Source organism: Xenopus laevis, chromosome 4L (assembly GCF_017654675.1).
Source record: "Xenopus laevis strain J_2021 chromosome 4L, Xenopus_laevis_v10.1, whole genome shotgun sequence".
NCBI lineage: Eukaryota > Metazoa > Chordata > Amphibia > Anura > Pipidae > Xenopus > Xenopus laevis.
The window spans coordinates 98,529,723-98,554,731 of NC_054377.1; the positions used below are offsets into that span (position 1 = coordinate 98,529,723).

At 34.3% G+C, this 25,009-nt stretch overlaps 1 protein-coding gene across 1 annotated transcript in view; it reads right to left on the reverse strand.

The window, feature by feature from the left end:
* Nucleotides 1–25,009, reverse strand: part of dpyd.L (dihydropyrimidine dehydrogenase L homeolog) — a 404,384-nt gene that overhangs the window by 273,598 nt on the left and 105,777 nt on the right. The window contains exons 4-5 of the mRNA XM_041590529.1: nucleotides 19,899–19,986; nucleotides 5,422–5,583 (exon numbers count right to left, since the gene is read on the reverse strand). Of these exons, the coding sequence (XP_041446463.1) occupies nucleotides 5,422–5,583; nucleotides 19,899–19,986 (250 nt within the window). The remainder of the gene's footprint in view (nucleotides 1–5,421; nucleotides 5,584–19,898; nucleotides 19,987–25,009) is intronic.

Sequence of the window (25,009 nt, forward strand, 5' to 3'; positions counted from 1 at the left end):
CTGTAGATCCCATCTAATTTTACAATATAACTCCAATTTTGTCCACAGCTGCTGAAGTTTGGGGCACTTCCATAGTGTTCCATATATGTAGCCTATCTCCTTTTTGATGACAATCTCTTCAGCACCTATTGGGTATGTTCTTATAGATGCAGTTTATTTTATTTGGTGTCATTTACCAATTGTACAAAATTTTCCTTGAGGTCTATAGGTGGGTGCTACACTTGGAGACTTTTGTAGGCGTAGAAAATATTTGTGTCCACTCTTCAGAGGATAAAGACTCTTTTCCCATTTGAGGACTGTATTGGATGTTTTAGTGTCTACATTTGGACTAACCGTCTTATACCATAAAGTTATACCTCCTTTACTTGGAGCGAAGTTTGTTAACCAACACTCCAATGCTGTTGGTTTCCTGAGAGGAAAGATGTTAAGTGATCCCAGATAGTGTCTTATCTGTAGATATTGATAAAATACCGTTTTTGGAAGGTGGAGTTTTGTTGTAATTCCTCAAAAGACAGTAATTGTCCTTTTTTGAAAAGATAATGTATGTATGTATATATCAAATGTATGCAATTCTCGATTTAAGTAAGTCCAGTTGACTCTGTCAAATGCCTTTTCTGCATCTAGAGATAGGAGCAGAGAAGGCATTTGAGTTCGTTGTATCCAATGAAGGATGTTTATGGCTCTACGTGTGCCATCCGGGGCTCCTCTGCCTGTTGTAAAACCAACTTGATCAGGGTCTATTAATTCTGTCAAAATAAATTGAAAACATGTGGCTATTATTTTGGCATACATTCTGCATTCAATAAGATGATTGGCCTGTAATTTTGTACTAAGTTTGGGTCCTTTCCAGGTTTTGGTATAGTTTTAATTTGTGACAAAAGCATCTCTTTAGGAAAGGAACCTGAATGAAAGGCTTCATTGAAAGTTTTAGTTCTAGTTTTAGTAGTAGAGGGGCATATATCTTATAGTATATGTGAGTGAGCCCATCTGGGCCAGGAGCCTTGTTACTAGGAAAAGATAATATTGCTTTTAAGACTTCCCCTTCAGTAATTGGATTTTTAAGTTTCTTCCAATGCATCTGATGCATTTGTGGGAGCTTACTTTTGTCTAAAAACTCATCTACTTGTGGTATAGTAGGTGGAGTTATGTTGGGGTTCTCTTCAATATTATATAGAAGTTTGTAAAATTCAGCAAAACTATTACCAATTTCCTTTGGGTCATAGACAGGATTGTTTTGTTTATCTTTTATCATATGTATTAGTTTTTTAAATTGGCTAGATCGAAGATGATGTGCTAAAAGTGTAGAAGCTCCGATACCCATTCTATATTGCGTGGCTTTGAGGAATGTTAATTTACTTTGCATTTGTACCATAGCCACCTTTTGTAATTCTTTTTTAGTTTCAGTAATTAAGGCCTCTGTTGTTCCATTGGGTTATTTTTTATGGTTATTTTCTAAAGTGTATAATTTAAACAACAGGTTTTGGTATGTCAAAGTCTTTTCTCTTTTATATTTACAACCCATTTTAATAAGGAGATCTCTTATGAATGCCTTACGAGCATTCCAAAAGCTAAATATATTACATTGGTCATTATCATTTATACTCTTGAATAGCCCTATGTATTTTTTCTTTAAATTAGGGTTTAGTGATCAGAAAGGGGTTAAGTCTCCATGGAACTCTCGAGGATATGTGAATCTGATCTTTTATAGTGGCTACTAATGGGGCATGATCGGGCCATGTAATAAGGCCTATATGAGTATGTTCAAGGTAACCTAATATATCTTTTTGTATTAGTATCAGATCAATTCTCGAATATGATAAATGTACATGGGATCAGAAAGTATAGTCTTTTTTCATTAGGGTGTTGGAGCATCTAGGTATCATATAAGCCATATTTCTGGCACAAGTTTCTGAAATGGAGAACGATAAGTCCTGAGTTTACTCTTAAGAATGTGTGATCTGTCTAATACAGAATTGGGAGCAAGGTTAAAATCTCCTCCTATTATCAGTTGCCCATATTTCAGAGAAATTATTTTCTTATTTTCTGCAGTACCTTTTTAAGGAATGTAAGTTGGGATGTGTTCGGAGAGTATATATTTACTAGGGTGTATGGTTTTTTATTTATATTACAGTTTAGAACAATTCAATGTCCATTGGGGTCCATATGGTGACTTACATATGTGAGATCTAAAGTAGCATTAATCAAAATGTTTTAGTTGGAGTAAAATGGGTCTCCTGTATACATATATCAGCTTTTTGTTGTTTAGCTTCATATAGCAGAGAAGACCTTTTATAAGGGCTATTAATACCCTTAGCATGAACAGTCAATATATTAAATGGCATTTTGAAAGTAGTTTTTGTAACAGTTTAGAGTCTGCACTTGAATTACTGAGCTGCCAGACTCAAACACCAGAGACAGGAACATTCAACTTTAAACTTAGATTTTGGAAAAACAGTAAAAAATAAATAATGGAAAGTGATTTAAAAGTCTTTTTTTCTGGGGAACAATCTAAAAACAACAGTTTTGTGCGTTTCGTCCACCAGGCTATTGTGTGCACACCATTTCCTCCATTTTGTCCTCCAAATGTCCCATTCTGTTCCCTATGGCAGTTATCTCAGACTTAAGTTCCTTTAGCATATTTTTAAAGTCCGTTGGCAGATCTGCCCGGAAAGTTGAGAGCATATCTTTAATATGCTGCTCAGAGGAAGAGGGTCTATGCGGTGTGGATGGTATTGGTTTTGCTATACCTGGGGAGCTCTGCTGCAAAGCGGAGTCCTCTGTTTTTCACCACCATCTTGAATATGGTCAATGTCCATCTTTTTCGTATAGAAAGAAGTGAGTTTTAGCAAAGATTGCTTCTTTTTCACTCTGCCCATGCTGGGAGTTAATCTGGTTCCACTGGTAGTAAAATATATGGTATTGTACTCAAAATATCATGGTCAGATTGATTATTTGCAAGGTTGTCCCGGGAGGTGTTGTGAAAGAGTTGCTACTGCATTGCGCACTTAGGTCACAGATGGTCTATTTTTTAAAGGATATTGTGGTAACTTTGGTAAAATACAGTACTTACTTTTAAACATTTTTTGAAATACTATGTTTGCTGTAATGCAAGGGCTATGTTCAAGAGGTGTTCATGATATTTATTATTACAAATTCATTAAAATGCAATACTGGCAGTTGTAAAGTTATTGTACTATTACAATTACCAGCATATGGTTTAAGCCTATGACTAAGGGGCAGATTTACTAAGCTCGAGTGAAGGATTCGAATGAAAAAACTTCGAATTTCAAAGTATTCTTTGGGTTATTTCGACCATCGAATAGGCTACTACGACCTTCAACTTCGATTCGAGCAATTCAAAGTAAAAATCATTTGACTATTCCACCATTCGATAGTCAAAGTGATGTCTCTTTAAAAAATACTTCGACTACATACTTCGCCACTTTAAACCTACCGAGGTTCAATGTTAGCCTATGGGGATGTCACGGTCGGCACCCAACACCAGGACAAATGCCAAACACCCTGGTCTTGGGTCGTGTTTCACTTGTAGTGTGACCGCCTTTGGCCTCGGGAGGAACCCTCAGCTACTTGGATGCCACCAGGACTTAAACGAGAGGTGCAAGGCTAGAGGTTCTGGATAAGCAGAGGGGCACAACTGTTAGCAAAGTATTTGGGCAGAAGGTCGTGGTACAAGGTGTAGACAGAATCGTAGTCGGAACTGGCCGGGTCGAGGCAGGCAGAGAGTGAGCGTAAACAAATCAGGCTGGGTCTGGGCAGGCAGTGTTCAAAGCGAGGTCAGGCAGGCATGGGTCAAAACCAGGAGATCAATCAGAAGGATATAGCATATAACGATTTTTATTCGATCGTTCGATCAAAGAATTTGCGCTAAAATCCTTTGAATTCAATATTCGAATTTGAAGGATTTTAGTTCGAGGGTCGAATTCGAGGGTTTATTAACCCTCTAAATTCGACCCTTGATGTTTGTAACACAAATGAATAAGGCTGTGGACACAATAAATTGTTTCACTTTGATTCAACTGCCTGGTGGAAGATTGCCTTTATTTAAGTGCCTGCTCCAAAGAATTTCGATAGTTCCCAAAAATTTACAAATTACATATTAATTGTAATAATGTTATTGTACTACTACAATTACCAGCATCTGTTTATAGTCTTTGAGTACAGGGGGTCCTAGAAACAATAGAAAAAACATTATAGGTGGAGCAAAATGAGTTTAAATACCGTTTCCCCTCAAGTTATGGCCCTAGATTATGGTCTCTTCATGTGTAAATCCTCACTAACTACGCTCTAATTTTCCCTCCTAAGGGAGAGCACAGGACACATTTTGACATGAGAGCATTGTGAACAAAACTCCACCCTTGTGCTTATATGTTCCATTAGAGTTCATATGTATTATATAAACACATCATATTGTGGAAAAATTTTAGTTTTCTAGGGCAGTTTCAGTAAACACTCAAATTTTGCGGGTTTAAAAAAAAAAGTTCGATTTTTTATGTCCCGAAGCTTGAAATAGGTTGAATCTGAATATACTCCAGCTAAAACGTGTCAAGGTCATGTAGAAATCAATGGCAGGGGTCCCTTCAACCATTTGAAGACGTGTATAGCCTTCAACATGTTCTGATTTTTTCAGTGGTTTTCATTCAGAAAATTGATAAATTTGAACAATTAAGAGGTTTTTCTTTAAAAAAAATTCGATAAACTTGAGTATTCTTGTTTTTTCCCCCTGAATGCACTGATTCAAGTTTTTTACACTCAAGTTTTTTTCATAAATAAGCAAACATTTGAGTTGTTTATTCGAGGTATAAAAATACCTCACAAGCATTAAATACGTGACCTTTGATAAATAACCTCCAAAAAGCTCACTCATATAACGGATTCCAATATAAACAAAATCTAAAAGAAGCCTGCCTTTTGCACAAATCCTGCATGTAGAGTGACATGATGTCTGGTGATTTTAATAGAGTGAGCTCTAATACATCTTTTAGTCAAAAGGAGCCCCCGTATAAGATATATTGCATCTAACTGTCAATTAAAATCTGACACCCAACTGCTGCAGGAAAACAGAATTAAGAGAAACAGCTGCTGAGAGAGGAATAGTGATGATAAACTTATTTCAGAAACGTTACAGAATGTTTAATTGATTGTATTTAGAAAGCTTTTTTATTTCAGTATGCTGAAGCTTATATTACATTCTCACTTTCGCGATAGTTCCCCTTTAACTCTATTAAAGGTAAGAACACAAATAATTAATCCATCAATCAAGAATTATGAATGCGCTTGACAAAACATTTTATTTACTGTATATGTAAATGGAATTACTCTTATCAATAAATGTAAAACAATCTAAAGGCTAGACTGTCCATATCTTTAGAAACAATAAGAACATGAATTCACTGTACATACCTCAGTTGCAAACTGCTGAAGTCCTCCTATGTTAATTGGTCCTTCTTCTGATGCGTATAAATTACATCCTCCAACACAGAGGTCCGACGTTGGACATACCATACCGCACGTCAAGCCAAGTGGGTTATCAGAAAAAATGGCTTTGGCAGCGCCATAGTAATTCTAGAATGAAAATGTATATTTGATATTCCATTAATAAAAATACAGATTAAGATACAGTGCTGCAAGCAATCATTTCCAGTCTATGAAGACAGATTTTTGTACAAGGTGAATGGGAGTAAAACATGATTAAAGCTACAGCATACTAAAAACATATTGCTAGATAACAGAAGGGTTTGCATAAACATGACATTTGAGTATATATACAGTGCAAGCTTTTTTTTCCCCAGAAGCAAGATATTCAAACATTTCCACAATTCTTAAAGATGCATTTGTTTTTTTCTTAATGAAATGTTTTTGGTAGTCTTAAAAAATCACATTCCACATTACAGTAACATAGAACGCCCTTTACCATTAAATAGCAGGTCTCGAGTTTTCTATACTGTACATCACACCCAATGCCTGTACTTAATGAAAATAAAACCACTTATTTTACTGCAGAAGGTGTTGAACTTTAACTACCATCAAACTCTTTGATTGTTGATCATTGTATTGAGTCACTATGTATCATGTAACTGGATATGATGCAAACTAAGTGACTAAAACGATTTTTTGCATAATATGTTTTTTTTTAAAAAAAAGTGAAATAATTCTCCTGCACCAATAGATTATTCCCTATTGCTGCAGCTCTTCTCCAGTTCCCTTCCTTTCCCACATGAAATTCATACATACAGGGGCACATTTACTAAGCTCAAGTGAAGGATTCGAATGAAAAAAACTTTGAATTCCAAATATTTTTTTGGGTACTTCAATTTGAAGTAAAAATCGGTCGACTATTCGACCATTCGATAGTCAAAGTACTGTCTCTTTTAAAAAAAATTTGACTACGTACTTTGGCAGTTTAAACCTACCGAGGTACAATGTTAGTCTATGGCAATGACCTTCCCTATCACTTTTCTAAGCTTTTTTTGATAGAAGAAAAATCCTTCGATCGATCGCTTAAAATCATTCGAATAGATATTCGAATTCGAAGGATTTTACTTTGAGGGTCGAATTTGAGAGTTTATTAACTCTCAATATTCGACCCTTAGTAAATGTGCCCCCTAGTGATCACTGTCTCTACTTTTACTAGTACTGGTCACTGTTCAGTCCTACTTTGCTATTATGAAGTGCAGTTAGACTGTTGACATCCTAACAACTTTTTGTTTTAAAAAAAAAGATCATCCTATGCAACTATAGAAGTCCTTTCTAGATAGTGAAAATAAAGCATGAAAGTGCAAAATTAAAAATATAACAGTTTTCGCACGTATTTGTGGTGACAGAATTTAAACTTTCAAACTATTGCTGCCAATAGTAATAGAAACCTGTAACATGAATATTACAGAATAAAGTAAAATTTCAAAGAAAAAAATTGCACTATAGTGGCAGTGTATAAAATGATGATCATCTCATCAACAAAGAGCTATTTTACAGCACACTGGCGTCATTGGCTTCTGGCTCATTAGTGCTAATTTCAAATAATATCTTCTCTTTACACATCAGATGTTGCATGCCTCAGCTTGATGGATAATGAATCATACAGAAGATTAGTCGCTAGGAACAAGTAGCAACATGCAAGAAGTAGTATGAACTCTAATTAAGCCACCTTTGGCATCAGACATTTTGCTTTAAAACATTTTGAATATAATGGCTTGTCTGTAATATAGAATAAAACAGATTATATATACAGTAGAGTAGAATCCCCCATTGTACGTTTTTCAGGGGACCAGGTAAAAATGGTGTAAAATCTGGTAAAATGTATTATGCACCCACATGGGCCCACAAAAGAACAATGTAAAACGAGGGAAAACAAATCAGTGGATGTAAAATTATTGTTTTACTATATATATATATATATATATATATGTTGTTATTCAATTATAATATTATAATATTCAGAATTCAGAAGGACTGCTTCAGTGGATTTGATCAATAAACATATTTAGAGAATGCACTTTCAATATTCAATATTCTACACAGTGATGCTAACATTAAATTGATTCAGAACAAATCCAATTCTTTCTGAACTGATATATGTAGTAATACATTTCAATGATTGTGTAATGACACAATATGGTAACCTGGCTTTAACCCCTAACATAATACCTTCATATCACATGGTCTGATTTAACAGTATTCTAGTTCTTAAAGGAACATTTCAGTATAAAAATAAAAACTGGATAAATAGGCTGTGCGAAATAAAAAATGTTTTTAATATAGTTAGGCAAAAATGTAATATATAAAGGCTGGAGTGACTGGATGTCTAATAAAATAGCAAATCCAACTTCCTGCTTTTTAGCTCTCTAACTCTGTGTTAGTCAGCGACTTGAAGGGAGACCACATGGGACATACTGTAATTGTTCAGTGAGTTTGCAATTGATCCTCAGCATTCATTTCAAATTCAAAAGCAACAGTTATGGCCCATATGCCCCCCCCCCCTTCAGTGGTGGGAGCTGTACCCTGAAGATAAAAGCAAGCTTCATGTGCTTGGCTGGAGGATTGGAGACGTTGTGGATGCCTGCACCAGCTCTGTTTAAACCCTTGGTGAGTCTGCCTGAGGGAGGGTATTGAAAGGCTCCAGCATGTGTCCCCTGGATGAGGACAGATGTTGTCCATGTGCCTCTATGTAGGAGCACCTACCTCTACGGGAGAGGTATTTAGGCAAGTAGCACTACCTGGGGAAAGTTAAAAGCTCTTGGGGAAAAGGGGTTGTGACTTTCTTTATCCACAGAAGTGGAGTGTGGAACTTGCCTAGTAAGGGCTGTGCCAGGGTATGACTTTCACATTAGTCCCCAGGGCAGGGGTGTTATTAATTAATATTGTGTATTTGCATTTTTTCTCTTTGTCAGATATAAAAAGTTTTATATGTTACTGCATTGGTGTGGTTAATGATTTCCTAGGAAGCATACTGGCATAGAAATTCGATGCACCTAATCATTTGTGATGACAGGTTGTGAAAAAAAAAGTTCTATAAATAGATTTCTACTAGTGGTGGACGATTCTGACCCATTTTGCTTCGCCAAATATTTCAGAAACTGAAAAATGTAGCTGAAATGCATTGAAGTCTATGGGTGACAAATTTTTGACATGCAACTAATTTTTTCACTCAGAGTCTATGGGCATCATTTTTGCGGCAAAACTTGGTTAACATTTTCACTCATTTCTACAAATCCAAATCAACAATTTATGATAATGGTGAATAAAGTTGTAATATGCTTTGGATATTGACCTTCTTAAAAAAATCAAACATTAATAATTTAAAATTTGTTTGCTTGCTTTATGTGGGTATAAATCCTTAGCTTTTGAGAAGATTATATATAATCTTGTTTGGATTTTTTTCTACTATTCTTGGATTTTTTTCCGTTATTTTATATTTCACATTGTGGAGGCCTATTTGGTAAAGTTTGAATGTTAGTGGTTTTAGAGATTTTTGAAGCTACAAATGTCAGGACATTTCTTAAAAGATCTGCATAGTATGAAAGGCCAATGATAAAAAAACTCTAAAGAATTAAAAGGGGTTTCCAAACTTTTTCATATGACTGTATATACACAAATGCAGATACCACTAGGCTCTTCTCTGACATAAGGAAAACTATACCCCAAAATGAATACTTAAGCAACTGATAGTTTGTATCATATTAAGTGGCATATTAAAGAACCATTGGTCTGGGTGGTACTGTTGCTGGTGGTAAGCATTGATGCTGTAGTCCTGAGTAAAATACTTGGCTGTCTTGTTATTGGCCTGGATGGAAAATTGTGATCGAATGCCTTCATCAGCACAGGGAAACTGCTGAATAGTCACATAGAGGTAGAATTCTATAGTTTCTGCATGTATATCTGATGATTTCGCTCGGTGAAAACAGTCTTTCCGTCAAATTAGTCTGTTAAATTTAATTTTGGCAAATTTGGAAACCCAGAAGCAGCAGAATCCATTATCTTCAAATGTCTGTCCAGGAAACTTTCTAATGATTTAGTACATAAAATTAATAGTGTAAGGCTTGTGTTGCATCGAATTAACACAGCATGTTTGTATGAAGACAGCATTTAATGCATTTGTTTGAAAACAATAAAAACACATTTTTTACACAAAGCAATGTTTCATGCCTATTATGTGTCTCTATATCAGACTGAAAATAAATGTGTTATGATGGTAATGATATTGGAGCGGTGTGCAGCTACAAATTTTTACTGGTTAAGTCTGTGAACATTTGAATACTAATACTGTAAGCAATAGTGACAATAGACTTATACTTGTCTATCATTGTTTTATTTCACTGCATCCTTATGGGTTAACAATGCACCTGTGTACAAATGATAAAATATAAAGGTGTACCACTTGCAATAATATTAATGGATGTTGCTTAGCAAAAAAATTGCAGCTATTTCAAGTTAAAATTATAAATTTTTCTATGCCTGAAATAGCTATAAAACTTGATGAAGCTGATCTCAGCAGGCTGTATTATTTTAAAATCCTCCCCTTTTTACCCTCTAACCTTGTATTTTAAGTAAGGACCTACACATCCCATAAAAAGAAAAATTGTATTATATCTTAGCTAACACTATTGGTGATTAAAACATCAGTGTTCGTGTCTTATTCATGGATTTAATTATTAATAAAGACAGGAAAATCGTGTCTAACCTGACAAGTGGAACCATTGTGTTAAAATTTTCCCATTTTATATTTCATACTCGGTACATTATACTTCAAACCAAAAGCAAGCTAGCTTTAAATCACTCTAATAAAGCCTAATGTGTTCTTTGCAATAACATCTCAGTTCAGCAGCTGGACATTAAAAGATAAAATGCTTTAAAAATAATTTTGGTATGTCTGAAAAGCATGAGAGTTCTTGATTGTATGACATTTTGGATGCATTTTCACATAATCCAGGCCAATTATTTAGGATTTGCATGCTCTTCAGTTATTGATGGAATTAAATCGTGTTCACATTTTACAGAAATCCTTTAATGAATGCTTATTTGCAACATTTTAATCTTTATATAATCAGGAAAAACCCTGGGTAGGTACACTGTCGGGAGAGGGCATACTGTATAGCTATGTTGACAACATTCTCTGTGAACCTGTGTCCCACTTCCTGGTACTGGAGTTAACCGTATTTCTTTCTTAACTGTTCTTTTAATATTTAACAAGTATTTAACTAAATTCTTAGAAACTATGAGATAAAGCCACATAGAGTTTTTCCTGTAGTGTACATGGTACACAGGCCATACAATCAATTTCAATGGGAAAGGATGTTTGTTTAAAGGGATACCGTCATCGGAAACAAGTTTTTTTCAAAACACAGTTAATAGTGCAACTCGAGCAGAATTCTGCACTGAAATCCATTTCTCAAAAGAGCAAACAGATTTTTTTATATTCAATTTTGAAATCTGACATGTGGCTAGACATTGTCAATTTCCCAGTTGCCCCCAGTCATGTGACTTGTGCCTGCACTTTAGAAGAGAAATGCTTTCTGGCAGGCTGCTGTTTTTCCTCCTCAATGTAACTGAATGTGTCTCAGTGGGACATGGGTTTTTACTATTGAGTGCTGTTCTTAGATCTACCAGGCAGCTGTTGGCTTGTGTTAGGGAGCTGCTATCTGGTTACCTTCCCATTTTTCTTTTGTTTGGCTGCTGGGGGGAAAAAGGGAGGGGGGTGATATCACTCCAACTTGCAGAACAGCAGTAAAGAGTGACTGAAGTTTATCAGAGCACAAGTCACATGACTTGGGGCAGCTGGGAAATTGACAATATGTCTAGCCCCATGTCAGATTTCAAAATTGAATATAAAATAAATCTGTTTGCTCTTTTGAGAAATGGATTTCAGTGCAGAATTAACGGATTCATTTTGAAAAATTTTTTTTTCCCATGACAGTATCCCTTTAAGATTTACAATTGACTAATGGTAAGTCAAAAGACTTAACAACTTTATGTACATGTCTTTATGTAGATTTTACAGGTTGTTGTTTAAAAGAATTGAACTTTCTTGTAAACTTTCATCTAGAGATGAGTGGGCCTCGCAAGATCCAATTTGCCCCATAAATAGTCCAATGTTAACCTTAGTTTATCTGTAAGAAAGACATCAAAAACGGAAGCCAAACTGAAAGTGCTTTTTCTAAAGTAAAAACAAGAGGTTTTACAGAAAGTACATACCTCCAAAACGATTGATTACTCATTTAAAGCAAGATCTAAAAGCAGCTCATAGTTTGAAAAAATAAGTATTTAATTTGCCAACCAACAGTATGTCTTCTGTATCACAGTTGAACTCAGAGACTGTAGAAGCTGGCAGCAAATACTTAGGGTGAGATCAAACATCTCCAACAGTGAATATCACCTATTTTCTCAGAATGGCTAGGATACCACATTAATGAGCAGAGGTAATTTATGGAAGGTATTTGAAGTCTCAGTTACTGTCTGCAATATGGAAATCCATTTCCGAAAATCTGGCCAAAACAAGTCAGACTTTTCTGAAATGTTACAAATGAAATAAGTGAATATACTGAAAATATAATCAATACACAAAATCAGTTTTGATCAAAATTAATCCAAATATCACTATATTCATTCTCTGGAGGTGATCATCATTTATAAGCTATCATTTCAAATTAGTTGACTTGCCATAGGTTACAGATATATCTGCCTTACTGCTTACACAATAAAGCACAATGTATTAAAGGTAAAAAGCTTTTTTTAAATAATAAAAATACACGTCTTCCAAATCTTCAGAAAGAAAAGCGGTGTTCTTTTCCACAGCTGAATCTTTTAAATCAAAACATTTAATTTTCTTTTACAGTGGAATGTATTTTGAGATCTATATATATCCATGATTTTGAAGTGTTCCACTGCTTGCAACTGTATTTTAATTTTTTGAAGTTAGAAGTAACTGAGCTTTGCATGGTCTATATATGCATAACAGACAATATATTATATTAAAAACACATATCACATATTTTTCCTGGCCCATTAGAGACTAGTTTGTATTTTAAATATATAATTGTCCATTATTTAAAATAATTTAGAATTTTTCTTTAGGATATCTCACAACAGTTGAAAAACAGGTGCAGGTGCAGGCAGTGAGCAAAAAGGGAACAGTATAAGAATAGGGAAAGAAATCAGCAATCAATGACATATAAACAAGGGTAAAAACATGATGGCCATTCACCAAATATCACACTAAAGTTATGTTCCTCAAGTTATGTTCCTTAAGCTATACTATTTTTTTCTGCTGGCTCTTTACATGTCCTTTATATGGCACAGCATTTTCTTATTAGAAGATTAATTTCACTTTCAAATTTGGGACACACAAGAAACTATTGTCTATCATCACCTATATAAAAAGATTTATAAAAAGTATTGCATGGAAATTCCACTTATTTTGGGATTGGCTGTACACACAGACACTGCAGACAGTGAAACAACTGTGTTTTAGAGCATGCTGATAATTACAGTGAATCCTACATGCACTTACTGTATGCTCTTTGACCAACACTGAGTATTTTAGCACAAAAAAAATATTCAGCATGGACAACAAAAAGATCTTCTTTGTTTCTCTCTTTCTGCATAGTGAACTCCACAGCTCTTGACCTTTTGAATTAATGACTTCACTATTTACATTAATAGGGTTATTTATCAAAGATTGACTTTGTGAAGTCTGTGAGGTTTTTTTTACCTCGAATAAATATAAGTATATAATATAACCGATTCATGCAATTTTACAGCTCAAAAGAAAAAGATAGTAAAATGCATGAGGTCTGCTAAAATGAGGACAGTTTAAATGTAGCAGCAACTAACAACCAAACCCATTAAATATAATAGGTGCTATTGTGATTAAAGGGCTTGTCCACCTTCACATGAACTTTTAGTATGATATAGAGACTGATATTATGAGACAATATTCAATTGGTTTTCATTTCTTATTATTTGTGGTTTTCGAGTTTCGAGCTTTTTAGTCAGCAACTCCCCAATTTGCAATTTTAGCAATCTGGCGGCTAGGGTCCAAATTACCCGAGCAACCATGCAGTGATTTGAATAAGAAACTGGAATATGAATAGGAGAGAACCTGAATAGAAAGATAAGTAACACCAATTTGCAATAACAATAGATTTGTAGCCTTTAAGAGCATTTGTTTTTTTTAGATGGCATCAGTGACCCCAGTGAAAACTGGAAAGATTAAAGCTGGCCATAGACGCAAAGATCCGATCGTACGAATCAATGTACGATCGGACTTTCCCATCTCCCGACCCTCCACTAACCATTCAGATCAAAGTCTTTACCATTCCGATCAAATAAGAACAGATCACCCAATGTTCTGCCCCTGACAGCAATCGTACGATACTTATGTCTGACAACACTAGTGACAGTCTCCCTCTGAAAATCGTACGATCGGCAATACACGCAGAGATATTATTGGCAGACGACAGAAATTTTCTAACCTGTCCAATCGACCAAACGACCGATCTCCGACGGACGAAAAATGTCGGGACTCTCCACACACGGTCCGAAAATCGTACGAATCCACGATTCGTACGATCGGATCTTTGCGTCTATGGCCAGCTTAAGAAGAAGGCAAATAATTCAAAAACTATAACAAAGAAAAATCAAGGCTAACTGAAAAGGTGCTTAGAAGTAATCATTCAATAGCATACTAAAAGTTAACTCAAAGTTGAACCACCCCTTTAACAGAAAGCCACTATATCGACAAACCCCAATTAAGATATAAAAAATGGCTACAGCTTAATTAAATAATATGAACTACACATATTTTTTTGCCAGCCACTGACCAAATGAATTAAATGACATGACATAAATTTAATGCTAGAAGAGAAACATATTTAACCCTTTACATTTTGGTAGATTTAAAAAAAAAATTCCAACATGCAATATTCTTTTTGAGATAGTTTAGAAATATGCAAATCTTTCTTGACTGGTGTGAGTAAATAATCAACCTACTTTACATTTTTAACAATATCTACTTTGCTTAAATGTAGTAAATTATATCTGTAATAACTTTAGGCTTTGCTTCCCCCTCCCCCCCAATCCTTTTAAAGAACATATTTGGCCTATTACCTAAAGAATACTTTCAAATCGATTTGAAAAGCATGGAAATCAAATGCAGACCTACATATTTCCTGGTGCCCTGAAATTACCTCTCTGCCACTGATAGGCTTCACATTAGAATTCTCATCTCTGGGCTGCATTGGAACCTTTGTCATGATTATCTGCTTCAGTGATGCACAAAAACATTCACTGTACAAGGTGCTAAGGGTGACTTTTTCTGCAGCATCGCCATATAAAGTCCATTTGTCTAATAAAGTGTTCTTCTTATACTCCACAGCCTCCACAAATTGTTTTTTCTGAGCTTTTAGAAATTCTAGTCACCTTTGCAGTCTGGATGCAGATATACATGAATTTTAACACATTTTGGAATCATTCAGAATAAAATGCACTCACTTCTATGTTCAGCCAAAAAGAGTGGTTTAGCAAGAGCATTAATACATCCTTCACAGGCCTGACAATGAGATAATATTTCTCTAGTGTATCAGCACAGTGCTCCTTACAGGAAATTGGGAAATGCAGAGTCTGTACTTTTCAGGTGAGAATAGAGCATCAAGATATGAAGATTAACTTGGGAAAAGTTTGAACCTGATGCATATATGTATTTTTCAACATCAATTACTATATATATATATATATATATATATATATATATATATATATATATAGATAGATATATAGATATATAGATATATATATATATATATATATATATATATATATATATATATATATATATATATACTCTGTATATATATTTATATAGTCATATGAAAAAGCTTGGGAACCCCTCTTAATTCTTTGGTGTTTTGTTTATCATTGGCTAAGCTACTTCATTTTAATATGTTACATGCCTTATGGAAATAGTCGTATTTCAGCAGTGACATAATGTTTATTGGATTAACATATTACATCAATACTTAGTTGAGCCTCCTTGTAAATGTAACAGCCTCTAGATGCCTCCTATAGCCTTTGATGAGTCCCTCTGCATAAATGCCTTTGTAGATTTCGAAGTATGTTTAGGGTCATTGTCTTGTTAGAATATCCAACTTCTGCATAACTTTGTGACTAATACTTGAACATTATCCTGCAGAATTTGTTGATATTGGGTTAAATTCATCCAACCCTCGACTTTAACAAGGGCCCTAGTCCCTAAACTAGCTCTTACAAAGCCCTTTTTGTTATGACCAAATAACTAAATTTTTGTCTCATCAGTCCAAAGCACTTTGTTCCAAAATGAGTGTGGCTTGTCTAAATGAGCTTTTGCAAACAACAAGCGACTCTGTTTGTAGAATGAGTGCAGAAAAGGCTTCTTTCTCATTACCCGGCCATACAGATGTTGTTTGTGCAAATTGCGCTGAATTGTAGAGCAATGTACAGATACATCATTTGCAGCATGTTGTTCTTGCAGGTCTTTGGAGGTGATCTGTGGGTTGACTGTAACCCTTCTTACAATCCTCCGCATATGCCGCTCCTGTATTTTTCAGACCTGGGTTTTAGAGCAACTGTGCCTGTGGCCTTCCTTTTCCTAATTACATTCCTTACAGTTGAAACGGACAGTTTAAACCTCTGAGATATATTTTTGTAGCCTTCCCCTAAACCATGATACTGAACAATCTTTGTTTTCAGGTCTTTTAAGAGTTGCTTTGAGAATCCCATGCTGTCACTCTTCAGAAGAGATTCAAATAGAAGCACAACTTGCAATTGGCCACCTTAAATAGCTTTTCTCATGATTTGACATGAAGTTCAAGGCTTAATGAGCTAATCCAACCAATTTGGTGTTGCCAGTAATCGGTATAGAGCAGTTACATGCATTCAAATTAGTAAAATTATAAGGGAACCCAAATGTCCCCAAAAATCAGTTGAATACTGCTTCACTAAAAATCTTTGTTCAGAAAACACCCTAGTACTCAGATGTTCCCAAATCCAAGGTGCACACTGTTGACTAGGTTTTTGCCCGGGTGTATAAAGGATATATAGAGGATGTGGCACTCATAGGGACTTGATGCACTCAACGTTTCGATCCCCCACAGGGATCTTCGTCAGGAGAAAAAAAGAAAAGAAAAAAGAAAGCCCACCAACCCACAGTATATAAACCCACAGATCTGTGGGTTTATATTCCGGGGGTTGGTGGGCTTTCTGGTTGTTTGCTGTTTTTCTCCTGACGATTATCAATGTGGGGGATCGAACCGTTGAGTCACTGTGAGTGCGGCATCCGAATATATATATATATATATATATATATATATATATATATATATATATATATATATATATATATATATATATATATATATATATATATATATATATATATATATATATAATGCAGCAATTCAGAATGAGTAATAAATTGTGGAATAAAACTAATTACATGATTATCATGGTATGCTATTTTTTGTATATTAAATTAAATACATTTTTGGTGTTGCAGAAGGGTGCATAAAATAGACTTCCCTGTAATGAATTTAATTGATTTACTGTTGCCTAATTGTGCAGAGGGCAGGCAAATATTTAGCTAATCATAACCCCCCCCCAATTACATCTCTGTACTAATTAAGTTGTCTACTGCTCTCGTAACTCTTATCACTTTGTCAAAGAACATACATCATAACAAAACTCTCCCTCAAACCTGCTCCACCCAACCCCCACAAAGTAATTTATCGGATATGCTTTTTTTTTTTAAGTAATGGTCAAATCAGCAGGCATTTACATTCTATTGTTAAAGCTGTACTAAGTGGATGTTCAAGTGATCACATCTGATACAAGAACTAGCTAGATATAAATATAACCCTGTTCCTAAAGAAGATGCAACACTGTGTAAATTCTAAATAATAAAAGATGATTTGCAAATCAATTAAACTGAATATTTAATTGAAAATAGTGCAAAGACAACATATCAAATGTTGAAATAAAGAAGTTTTATGGTTTTCAGAAAAATATATGCTCATTTTGGATTTGAAGTCCGCAACATGTTTCACAAAAGTTGGACAGGGGCAAAATATCACACTGTGTTGTCTTCTTTTAAGAGCACTCTGTAACCATTTGAGAACAGAGGAGAGCAATTTCTGTAGATTTAAAAGTGAAATGTTGTTCCATTCTTCCCTGATATAACAGTTTGGGGTCTCTTTTGTCAGATTTTTCATTTAATAATGTGTCATATGTTTTCAATGGATGACAGGTCTGGGCTGAAGGCAGGCAATTTTAGCCCCTGGATTCTTTTACTATGGAACCATGCTATTATAGTATGTGCAGAACTCAGTTTGGCATTGTCTTGCAGAAATTAGCTAGGCCTTCCCTGAAAAAGATGTTGTATGGATCGCAGCATATGTTGCTCCAAAACCTGAATATAGCATTCAGCATCAATAGTGCCTTCCCAGATGTACAAACTACTCATGCCATCTGCACTAATGCACCCCCGTACTTTTGAACTGTGTTCCGATAAAAAGCAGAGTGGTAAGTCGGACCACATAGAAGTTCTCCAGTACACTTCATCCTACATTAGCTTGAGCCCACAGAATGTGATGGTGTTTCTAGATCATGTTTGTATGTTATTTGGTTTGTTCTTTGCATGGTAGACTTTTTTTTTTCAAATATATTATTGAATTTTTTCTTGAGGGATTAGGATTTAGGATTTCCCAGAAAACAATAACATTTCTTAGTTTCAACATTTTGCCATATTTATTTATATTGGTAAAAATTAAAGAACTATAGAATACACATTAATAAGGTACTAATGCACATGCAACCAAAAATACTTTTCGCCAAGGCATTATAGCTAAATAGGATTAACATACTGGTAATTAATATGCGTCACAGTTTCAGCATTTTACGTTATCTTTTTTTTTTTACTATGTGCAATTACATATAAGTTTTAAATTATGTAAAAATCATTGTATTGTTTTATTTAGATTTTCGCAGTGTAAAATACAGTGTACTTTTTTTTTTAAATGTGCTTATACTTTTATGGAAATGGGCTTGCACAACAATAAAAGCTCTTCAATATCTTGCCTTATTTTAATTTATCAGTCTAAATTTTACATAAAGTGGGCAGTCAATCCATTCAGTCCTTTAAGACCAAATGTTCTAGTTTAAAAGGCAACCCCTGCTAAAGTATGGCAACTTATTATCAAGGTTGTTAGACATGGCATTTGTGTATTCTTTTAAATTCTAGACATCACTAAACAGAATCTGCTAATCACAAAATATAGTACCCCATGACATTGAAAGTATTCCCTGTGTTGAACAGACCCCTATGGTTTTATGTCATTTAGAGTGTTCATGATGACCAGGGATGTCTAATTTTTAGTGATGAGTGAAACATTCTGCCATGTACACATTTGCTCTGAACCAGTGGTGAAAATTTTCTCGAAACGGAGCAAAAAAAGTTTGCCCTGTGGCTCGTTTCACATTGCATGCCAAAAAAATGTCCCGTGACAAGATTTGAGACAAAAAAAAAAAAAGAGATGCACAACAAACGCATTCATCGTTTTATCCTTCCCCCTCTCCTTCCACATAAACCAAAGGAGAATCCAACTGCCTATATAAGGACATAGACATAAATATATTGTTTATTAATTTAAAATTATAGAATTTTTGTTCAATGATGAACAAAAATTCTACTGTAGGACTTCAAACACACAGGGACATTTCTATACAGGTGAGTTTTTTGGGGGTGATAAGTACAGGGCACGCACATGTTTGAGAGGAAGCCCTGGAATAAATACCTTTCTTCAGAAAGTGTGACTTTTATGGCTCCCTTTTGTTCTTTACACACACCTGATTTGCACCTTACATGACATAACATTACAAGCATGTTAATTCTGGAAATTACTTATTCCAAATCCCCATTTACAGTATACCATCAAAATATGATTACATGTATCAATTTCACTTTCCATCCTTAAACAAACGCTACGCTTGCTGCCATGATTAAAACCTCGCTAGCCTGCAATAACTCACTTCCCATTAACTAAAAAGGGATGCAGCACTGACAGACCAGTACCTACAGCTGTCACTTGAAAACCTTCAAGCAATAACTGTGTGTGCAGGTCAACTTTCATTAATTACAGTTCAAGCTTTTATACTACGATGTGTTTCCTGGTCCTATGAGTACAAAAATCAACTATTAGCACTAAGAAGCCCAATGGGGAGAAGTGTTAGAAGACATAAATAACATAAGTATTACAACACATTTATTTTGCCTTTTAGATACTGTATGTATATTACTATTTTTTTACATTTAATATGTATTTATTAACATGGACTCAAATACAAACATATTGTACCTTGTTTGCAATGCTTGTGATAAATGACTTGATATCTAAGTTTGTTGGGCAGCTCTTCTGGCAAGGAGCATCTGCACATTTTAGGCACCTGTAAAGAAAAAGAGACAGACATTTACTATAAACAAAACATTTCTTTTTAAAAATAACATTTCCTTTTTCACACAAAGAAATCAATGGAAATGAGCTACATATCACTTACCATTACCACCATTACACTTAAATAAAATAGCAAAACATAATGGAAAAACAAGTAATTGTAAACATTCAGGAGCCAGTAGTGTCTGTTGCCTTAAACTAATGATTAGTATTATAGAAATGATGTAATGGTAATTAGAACTAGTTAATGCTTGGCATCTGGTATGAGAGATATTGATGAAAACAGAGCCCTTTAGAATTTGAAGGTTCATTTTAAATAGCAAATCAGAAAAGAAATGTTAATCTCTTTGGGTAATAAACATTAGAAAATGGGAAGGGATGAAGGGGTAAAACAATGTCCTTATATCATATGATGAGAGAGATATTGATGGGTTGCTATTGTTGCAAATCACCTTGAGAGATTACAAATATGTCAAGAGTCAGGGAAAGGTCTGAATAGCCAATATATGGAAATATTGACTTCTGTTTAATACATTCATCTGAGATTTTAGAAACATGTCATGTCAGTGTAATGAGCCAGTGATTGCTCAGTAAGATACTGCTTAACTACCATTGAGGCAATTTTATAGAGAAATTGTATAAACAAATGCTTGTTTTTTGTCTTCATAATACTAGACTGCATTGGGGTTGTCTAGCCATTGTAAATAAATGAATAGCTTGTAGCACAAAATTACATTAATGATGGATCCATTGTGACATTTAGGGCCTTATTTATCAAAGTCTGAATTTATCGGACTATTTTATTAAAAAAAAAAAGTCTGACCAAACTAGAATCCACAATTGGACCTTATTTATTTAAAAAAAACACGATTTAATTGGATCAGGGACAAACATGAAAAATATGGAGTGAAAATCTGAATAGTAAGATTTTTTTGTGCTTTTTCTCGAAGAGCCAGAATTTTTCAGATTTTTGCCCGAAAAGTTCAAAATAGTTGGAATTATAGGCTATTTCCAGCACAGACCACAGACACTTCCAAATAGGAGAGGGATCTGTCTCATTGACTTATACAACCTCGGTAGATCTGAGATGCCGTATTTTCAGATTCAGGCTTTTTCCATCTTTCTTTCTTTCCATATATAATACATCTCAAAAAATTCGAGGGTTTTTTTCGACTAAAAATTTGGATTTCATAGTAAAAAAAACCCTGGAATTTTTCGAGATGGCATTTGGACTGTAATAAATAACCTACTTAATATTGCTTTATGAAATATGGAGAAATGATAGATTAATTCGATTTTATATTTTACACGATGTAACTATGCTTAAATATGTATGTTTAAATCGTTTTGAACATAGAACCTTTTTCTTTACAGGTTGGTGCAGTGGGGATTTCTAGTTATTTCTTCCCATAGAGGGCAATTGGTACTGATGTGTTCCGCATGCCGGGGTGATTATCACTAAAAAACACAGCAGCATATACTTCGAGTGATCATAACGACCCATGGTACTTTGCATTAATGTCAACTGGAAGCAATCTGCAGGATAAACCAGGTATTTTGAATATCATTACAATGATTGACAATGAAAATATGCCATGCCCATGACATACAGTACAGTCATTGTTATTCTGTTATATCACAATAATGTTGGTTTATGTGTAAAACTTTTGTTTGTAACCTTAGTATCCTTCTACCCCATATATCTGTTTAACCAAACCCAACACCAGCCTCCCTATTTTCATTTTCTTATATGAACATATTTTTTTTTATTAGAGATGATGAGAAGAGATATAAAAAAAACAGCAGTCTTATGAACAATAAATAAAACTCATACAATACACAAGCTCTGCATACAAATAGTCCCTGTCTAGGCACCTTCTTGTGTTGCACAACCTACACCAAACCTTGTAGCTTCCATTTAACCTAAAGTATGACCTTATCAACTGATGCGTGTATCTGCAGCCCAAAGAAAGCCCGTTCCCTTTATCTCTCGTGGGATACTCATCTACTTTATAATAAACTGACACAAAAATTTACAGTCAGTATGGAAACTATTTTGTGATTTTTTTATTCATGTCCCACTTTACATCGAAGGTCAATTTGCTTTGAGGCAAATCCAGAGCACACAAACTACATGATCTGGCTGTCTCACAGATCTACTTGTCATAAAAACAAATATTCTTTGAAGAGCCTCAGTGAATTTAGTATTCATAAAACATTGTTGCTATGAACTGAGAATACATTAGTGATTGTTGCAGCTGAAAGCACAATCATGCTACCAGCTGTTTACTGCACCAGGCACTTGCATTTAATGTATCATATTTACTTACTTGAAACATTACTAAGCATCTAGTAATACTGCAAAATAGATGGCCTTATAAAACAGTTTATGAATATCATAATACATTCTATATAGGCATGAAAAGTTTGATAGTAATTTTATTAAACACTGCAGATGAAAAATAGTTTACATTTTTTTTCCAGTGGTGTGTGCATTAAAATGCAAGATCTTCACAATAGCATTGACCTTTAAAATTACACCAACCTGACATTTACTCACTTACATGTCAAAGCACTGAAACCTCATAAAGAAAATGTTCCTCCACAAACACTGAACTATAAGCGTTATAGATTTTCTAAACCACTTTCAATTTAGTAAAAAGAGTTATGTGGAGCCTTTTTTGATCGCACCGATCTGTCCAGATAGGAATTGGGGGAGAGATTAGAAATCATGAGCATATTTTAAAAACAGGAATAATTCCTACAAGTCATTTTAAAATGTGGTACAAAACATGCCCTTTTTTTTAGTGTGTATTTACTAGTGAAAATGATTGGGGTAGTTTTATCAAGATTTTTGTTGGTGTAAATTGATATTAAAAGGCTTTAACATCCCATTAAAATACAAGACATTCATAAATAGCTTTGACCTTTCAAAATGCAAATCGGAGACATTTATTCACTAATTTGTCAAGCACTGGAGCAGCACTATGAAAAGCACATACTACATTTTATGCTATGATATCTTTCCTAGATGAACACTTAAATTGACTATAAACTTCAATAAACATCTGCTAATCTGCTGGTATTTGACATAAAATATTGTTCACTGTTTGAAACTGTTCATGATTGTGTCAAATTTGTCTCCTTCGCAGATAGAGTTCAACATACTTTACTATCTATAATTGCAAATATAATCCATTTATTTCAATTAATTTATATATATATATATATATATATATATATATATATATATATATATATATATATATATATATATATATATATATATATATTTATATAAATGGATAAATTATCCATGTGTGTACTTTCCCTTGTTTGTTATAGTTTATACAGGAGCAGTGACCAGCTCCTTGTTGTAGCTCCCACACTTCTCAACTAAAGTCAGGTGATCCCACTGGTGTCTAATAAAAGGGCAGTCAAGTTTGGTAATTTTACTTTGAAAGCAGCTAGTAAGTTGCAGGTAAAACTTAGTTCCTTTGTAACATATATAATGAAGCAATAGAATTATTGCATGTATAATGAAGCAATAGAATCAGATGAAAATTGAGCGTAGGACTGGCCAGATATGGGATGACTTTGACGTAGTTGGCCAGCTTAAATATATTGCAATATATGGACAAACAATCCCTGTTTTGTTTAAAGGGTAAGTCATTTTTCAGTAGCAGTATGCACAAAATGTCTCTGTCTTAAATATATTGATAATGGGTTGAGTGCAGAGGACTCTTGTATTTGTCTATATGTATTTTGTGGTCACACCCTCATTGCACCCCTGCCTAATAATATATATATATATATAGTGAGCGCACTCTTTCCGGATTTAGGATGTAAAGGGTGGTGCGTCGGTCAAATCTTGTAATACATCTTAGTAAATGGACCCACAGTCCTTCTTTGTAGTGAAAAAAATCAATGTGCTTTATTCACAAATTCATTTCCAACGTTTCGGTCCTCTCTGATACCTTTTTCAAGGATCCTTGATATATATGATAAACACACTTGCATAACTAATATTGGCACGAATTGGGTCTATTCTTATGCATGTAAAATTCAATTTCAAATTCAGTTTTATATGTAATACTCAAAATCCCCGTCAATATGTAATATTGAACTTTGCATGAATTGCCATTTGTAAAGTACATGGTAGAATAATAAATCTAAAGATTCAAGAAACAAAATTATTCTTACATAAAAAGAAGAAACCGCTTCACTAACACCTTCCATTTATTTACAAATGGCCATCATATCAGAAAACTGGTAGTCAGGTCAGAAAAATGCTCTAATTGTGTTATGTTTATATCACATGACATGCCAACTAGCACAAATTACAGAGAAAATATGTGACTTGGCAGTATAGCTGATACAATGACTAGTGAAGGAAAGGAATATCATTACAAAATCATTTTTGTTTTTATTATTGAGCTACTGTAGTGTGCATAAAAACAACTGTGTAAAATGTCACATGTATAGAGGGGAATCTAGTCCAAAATGTTACATTTTATTTGTTTCTCTTTTTGTATGATGAATATACCGCTACAGAAGGCCTTTCCTAATAATAGCATCTTGCAATTCTCTTAGTGCTATGCAGACTAAAGTGCATCACACTGCCATTAATCCCACTTATCACTCTGACAGCTCAGTAATTACACTACCACTATAGTCAGGTTGTCCTAATAAAATATCAACTGCTGTGCTGGAATACATGCTGGCAAGATGTTTTATTAAACTTGGGGGGTTGATCATCAAGTGACATTATTGTTGACCTATTTTTCTATTTGACAATAAATTATACTTTGACCGTGCCATAATATAAATTACAGAGTGCATTTTGAGAAAAAGGAAATGTAGTTATTCTACTAAGCAAATCACATAAATAAACAAAACGGATTGCAAACCAAAATGTTATTATCTAAATTGTTTTAAAGGAAACACAAAGCATATCTTCCACAAATGACAATGATGACTAACATTTTTAAATTAACCCTCAATGTGCAATTTTA